The sequence below is a fragment of the Mustela nigripes genome, chromosome 14, assembly GCF_022355385.1.
Source record: "Mustela nigripes isolate SB6536 chromosome 14, MUSNIG.SB6536, whole genome shotgun sequence".
Lineage (NCBI taxonomy): Eukaryota > Metazoa > Chordata > Mammalia > Carnivora > Mustelidae > Mustela > Mustela nigripes.
In genome coordinates, this window is record NC_081570.1 from 31,156,897 (window position 1) to 31,162,896 (window position 6,000).

The following is a 6,000-nucleotide window of genomic DNA, read 5'->3' on the forward strand; positions in this document are numbered from 1 at the left end:
CCCCACCCCCTGCTTGGCCCAAAGGGCTGCACGTGGCCTGTCTCGGAAAAAGTACTTCATAGGTGTGCCGCAAGGACTTCCAGGGCCAAGGCCGCCTCCTCGCCAGGGTGTTTCGTATTCCAGTCAGATAATCTAGGTGATACGGGTTTGGTGTGGAGCCCACCTTCCAAGAACGAAAGGGACCACTCACCACTCTGCCCCACGTTTTGCTGTCTGCGTTCACTGGCTAAAAGACTCTCAGGTTTTCTGCCTAAGCCCTAAATGGGAGGCCTTGCTACGATAGCTCCTAGGAGCTTGCAGTAAGGGGCATGTGGGGGGCAGGTGGGGGGCAGGTGGATGGCAAGGGAGGTGGTTGTGGAGGTTCTATATATTTCCTGCTCCAGGGTCCTCTGTGGTCTTCTCTGCCGTGCCAGCGCTGAGTAGCCATCCGTGACGGTGGATAGGGGAAGGACCCTTGCTTTCCTGCTACTCTCTGAGCACCTGTTCTGTGGCAGGCCTCATTTTGGGCACTTTACATGCATTGTCTTGTGTGGTCCTCACCACCCTCTCCTGGCTGTGGGCTGCGGGAGGGCTGTACCGGGCCCTGCAGCTGACCTGCCTGCTGTGCCGTCTTGATTTCCTGCAGATCACGCAGACAGAGGTGCAGCAAGGACAGCAGCAGTTCAGCCAGTTCACGGATGGACAGGTAGGACACCCAGTCTGGGCAGGGGCCGAGGGTGAGGGGTTGTCAGGGGTAGCAGGTGAGATCTGTGGGTTTGGATGGTTAGGGCCAGTGTCCCATTTTCTGTTAACGAATGGGCAGTCTTTAATTCGGAGTGCCAGTCCTTTAGATGTAGACTTATGGGAGCTGAAAATTATTTTAGACATTATATAGCCCCAGTCCCCATTTTACGGATGAGTAAACTGAGTCCTAGAGATGAGAAGTGTCTTGTCTATGCTCACTCATCTCTTCATTGCGGAGCTGGGACTGGAATGCAGGTCTTCTGTTTCCCTTTCTAGGACTTGTTTTTTTGTAGGCTAGGCTACTTTTTAATAGCTGGATTAGTTGAAATGCAGAGAACATGTGACCTCTCGAGCTCTCTTGGTTCCTGGAATTCAGTCATTCAAAACTCCTATGAGAAGGGAATCATTCCCTTTCCCTCCTATGAGAAGGGAAACTTTCCCTTTTCCTCTGCCTTCTCCCTTCTACTTATGGTCCCTGAGACCCTGGAGTCCGTGAAAGGATGACACACCCAAGCCCATGTTCTCTGCTGACCAGAAGGGAGAGGAGCTGACGTCAGGACCCACCTTTGGGCTCTGCCCGCACCATGTGCCAGGCTCACATGCCGGGGCTCCTGTGATGGTGGGGAGAGGAGAGGTCTTTGCCTCTGGGTTTTTGGGGTGGACACCTGAGAAAGTCAAGTGTCCATTTGGCTCTGCCCTTCCATAGTGGCTATGTGAGCTGCTTCTCAATGCCTCATGGGTCTTGGCTTAGCATGTGTTTAAACCCAGACCCCCTCCTCAGCAGGGCCCGTGCAGGAAATGCAGGTTCAGTGTAGCCTCAGTCTGAGCCAGATACTCTGAGGAAAGGAGGAGGGGGGGTAATCTTACTACCCCTGCTAGTGAGGATTACCGAGAGTTGGGGAAATGCGGACTTCCAAGCAGCTGGTAGAGTGGTTCAAATTGCTTGTGTTTGTCACAGAGGAACAGCGTGCAGCAAGCCCAAGGCTCTGAGCTAACGGGAGAGGCAGAGCCCAGAGAAGTGAAAGCCACAGGAAATGCAACTCCCTGCACCTCTTCCCCGCCCACCACACACACCCCCTCACACGGGGCCGGAGCCTCCTGTGTCTGCTGCTCCCAGCCCCAGCCCCAGCAGAGCTCCACATCCCCTCCTCCCTCTGAGGCCTTACAGTGGGTGGTGGTTGAGGTATCTGGGGCCCCCGACCATCTTGAGGCCCATAGGGAGCTGCATGCCCCTCTCCCAGGGGTGACCTCACTCTCTCCTCTCCACCCCTCGCAGCAGCTCTACCAGATCCAGCAAGTCACCATGCCTGCCGGCCAGGACCTCGCCCAACCCATGTTCATCCAGTCAGCCAACCAGCCCTCCGACGGGCAGGCTCCCCAGGTGACCGGCGACTGAGGGCCTGAGCTGGCAAGGCCAAGGACACCCAACACACTTTTTGCCATACAGCCCCGGGCGATGGGCACAGCCTCCCTCCCCAGAGGACACGGCCGACCTCCGCGCCTCCTGCAGGCTAGGACACTGGTGCACTACGCCCCACGCCTGGGGGCCGAGATTCTTCAACAGAAAGATGCAATATTTTTTATTTCCTTTTTTTCCATTTTTTTCTCCAAGGAATCAATATTTCAATATGTTGAGCTGTGTGTCCAATGCTATGAAATGAAAATATTAAATAACATATTTATGGCATTTTCTTGAAGAGTGTGGTTGAAGAAATACTTCTTTTGTTTTCTCTCTCTCTTTTTTTATTCTTACTGCTACTTCTTTTGAGGAGCAAATCTCCTCAGGGGGTACGTTATCTCCTGACTCTTGGAACAGCTGCTGTCCCCAGGATTTGCCATCTCGTTCTGCCCTCAGATTGAGTTAGGTGCCTGCGTAGCTTCCTTTTCACTAGTGGTCCTCTTGACCCTGCGCTTGTCCCAGAGCTCTGTGTGTCTGCACCCAGAGGCCATGGAAACATTCCTTGCTTTTAAGAGATGAACTCATTCGCCATGGAGAATGGATGGTTTCATTTCTGAACACTTCTCTCCCAGGGACCGAAGGAGACTAGAACTTCGTGCATTTGCCCACCCCCTCCCCGACCCCCATTTTTTATTTTTAAAATACGTTAAAAATTGGGCTAGTCTCCTTTGCTGCATGGACTTCAAACTGCATGAAATGCAATAAATCTCATTTTAGATAATTTAGAGTGTGGGTATCTGTGTCTGGGGGCACTCACGGGGCCGCTTTCCTTGAGGCGGCTTGGAAATTGGAAAGGTTTGTTTGCCTTCAGGTTGGGCTGTCTGTAAAAGAGGAGGACCTTTGTGAGGAGGGGACTTTCAAAGCTAAGGGAACTTATGCTACATATCTGATTCAAATGGAGGTCTTCAACTGACTTTGAAGATGAACTACATCGGAACCTGCCGCTCAGAGGTGCCTGCCTGCCTTACTGAGACTAGCACAGGTGGGCCGGATTCCGCTGCATCCTGCTGGTTTGAGGGTCAAGAGAGCATCCCTCATGGAAGAAACTGTCTCTGTCCTTCAGACAAGTCCTGCCACTTCTGCTGCAGCACAGGCTGGCATCCTGAGCTGCCTGCTGTGGCCAGGCCCACTCCCAGGGGCATGGTCTTGACCAAGGTGGGTGGCCCAAGCTCCTAGTCAGCTCGCAGCAGGCCAGAAGGCTTCTACAGCTAGGGCCTACTTCCTAGTCATTGAAGCAGGAAGAACGGAGCATTCTGCTGCTTCAGTGGCTTTCATGGGCCATGGAAGCCAGCAGTGAGCCACCTTCCTAACCTTCACCATGCCATCCTTACAACTGGAATGAGGCCTGTTGTCATGGGAAGAGCAGGGAACTGAGTACCATTTAAAGAAGGTATTAGCGGCACCTGGGTGGCTCAGTGGATTAAACTGCTGCCCTGGGTCATGATCTCAGGGTCCTGGGATTGAGCCCTGCATTGGGCTCTCTGCTCAGCAGGGAGCCTGCTTCCCCCTGACTCTCTGCTACTTGTGATCTCTCTGTCAAATAAATAAAATCTTAAAAAAAAAAAAAGGTATTAATTTCTTCTCTGACGGTTAATATGCCATAAAACCTTGGACAGCTCCCTTCTCTTTGCTATTTTAAAGGGTCTTTGATAGGAAGGGGCTTTGATACTAGGCCACTGCAAGTCTGACCCTGTTACCCTGGTAATCCTCCCACTAAAGGCTCCCCGCTGTCAGCCATGGTAAGTACTTAGATGTCTGTCATCTATTCATTTTCAGTCCTTTACCTGAGCACACCTTACTTCATTCCACAAGAAAAATTAAGATGGCTTGCATTGAAAATGTACACAATGAAACAATAAAATAGGACAAATTAGAATTAAGAAAAATATAATTGAGTAGGAAATTAGGATCATAAAAAGCAAATAACACAAATACCCTGGCCATAAAGACCTACACAGTTGTTAGAATTCAGTTTCACATTTGACCCTTGGGCTTCCTGACCACCAAAGCAAAGGGAGAGATGACACCAGGTAAGAGATTCATACTATAAAGGGAAGAAAAATAATATTCTGCAAAAGCAAAGATTTGGAGGTTTAGGATACGTGGTTTTACTCTGGTGACAGCTTGGGAGGTGAAGCACGTGATACTATATCACAAGAAGTTAGTAGGCCTGTTCTTCCTGAATCCCTAGTGCCTGCACCTCCCCCTGAATTGAGTTCTCTTTCTCGCTCTCTGAAGGGGGTTATCTGGCCTTTCCCACTGTTCTGTACCAAGTCTCAGTGAGACATGCATATACTCCCGAAAGCCCAGCCCGCCAGGGAGAGATGCAAGCTGGGGAGGACCCTGGCCTCAGGAGAGGCAGCAACTCCACTTTTTGACTTCCTGGCTGAGCCCCCATGTTGAGGCCACGGCACTGCCCCACCTCGCTACTTTTCAATTCATTCCTAAAAGCCCAAGTAGTTGGGTTTTCACACCAGTCAGTGGGCCCCCATTTCCCACAGATGTCCATTCTTATTTTGGCGATGTTTTGATCAGTTGTGATTGGAAAGCGACTATCTTACTGAGCACGTTCCCTTTAAATTTCCCCGCCAGCAGGGCCCAACTGGGTGTAAACAAACACTTTAGTGCAGCCCTAGAGAGCCCCTATCTAATCCCCAGCACGATCCCCTTACATCCGGAGCATGCTTTCAACATTTTTCCTAGCACTTGCAGCATCCGTCCTCCTGATGATCTTCAGGTGACCCTGCAAGGGAGACAGGAAGAGGGATCATGATCCTGCGTTACAGAGGGAGACATGCAAGGCCCAGCATAGTGCAGCGACTTGCCCAAGGTTACACCATGGATTGGGATGGAGCTGAAGCCAAAATACTGGCCTCCCGACCTCCTGTGCATACAGTGTTTTTCTGGCTGGTGGTGGTGGTGGTGGTCCAGGTGGTGGCTGTAAGAATAAGGCTTTACTAATTGTGAACTGTCTCCTGTTACTCTACCTCCCCCCAACCACTGGCCCAGTCTTGAGTATATGTGGAATAAATAAAGCAGTTAGATCTGGTGTGTGGACAGAAGGTGGCAGGGACAACTCTCGGAGGCTGATGCCGGAGACTGGAAGCCCCTGGGATTAGGAACAGACCACCTGGGCAGCCTCCTTGCTACTCAGTTCTGCTGAGGCCACAAGGGGGCGGCACGCAGCCCTTCCCCAAATATCAGGGAGGTGCCCTGTCCAAACCTTATGCCAACTTGAGACAATTCTGGTAACTACGTGGGGTATCTCAATGGGTCCTAGGCTCTGAAGCCCCTCACCCATAAAACCCTTAACTTTAAAAAAAAAATTTATTTGTTTGACAGATATCACAAGTAGGCAGAGAGGCAGGCTGGGTGCTGGGGGGAAGCAGGCTCCCTGCTGAGCAGAGAGCCTGATGGGGGGCTCAATCCCAGGACGCCAGGATCATGACCTGAGCCAAAGGCAGAGGCTTTAACCCCCTGAGCCACCCAGGTGCCCCCAAACCCTTAACTTTTGAAGGCAGGGTCATTCCTGGGGCAACTGAGGGCTGGAAGCACTGTCCAAGTATTACTCAGGGTAGTTTCTCAGGTTTGATTTTTTTTTTTTAAGTGATCTTTACACCTAACATGGGGCTCGAACTCGTGACCCGAGATCAAAAGTCACAAGCTCCACCGACTGAGGCAGGCAGGCACCCAGGTTCTCAGATTTTATAAGGGCTTTCTGGCGGTCCAAATTCATTCAAGGCCCTTCTTATCTCCCCAGCTTTGTGTCTTTCCATTCTCCTCTCTCCTGCACTCTTTGCACATTCAGTTACTAGTCC

General features: G+C 51.3%; 1 protein-coding gene across 7 annotated transcripts in view; it reads left to right on the top strand.

Annotated features, from left to right (window-relative positions):
• NFYC (nuclear transcription factor Y subunit gamma) overlaps nt 1-2,420 on the top strand; it is a 68,916-nt gene extending 66,496 nt beyond the window's left edge. For 4 of the 7 annotated variants that reach the window (XM_059374308.1, XM_059374305.1, XM_059374306.1 and 1 more), the window contains 2 exons: nt 626-685; nt 1,682-2,420. In XM_059374308.1, coding sequence (XP_059230291.1) covers nt 626-685; nt 1,682-2,119 — 498 coding nt within the window. In that variant the 3' untranslated portion in view covers nt 2,120-2,420. The remainder of the gene's footprint in view (nt 1-625; nt 686-1,681) is intronic. The other 3 variants (XM_059374312.1, XM_059374309.1, XM_059374310.1) reach the window with 2 other exon arrangements.
• The last annotated feature ends 3,580 nt before the right edge of the window (nt 2,421-6,000 follow it).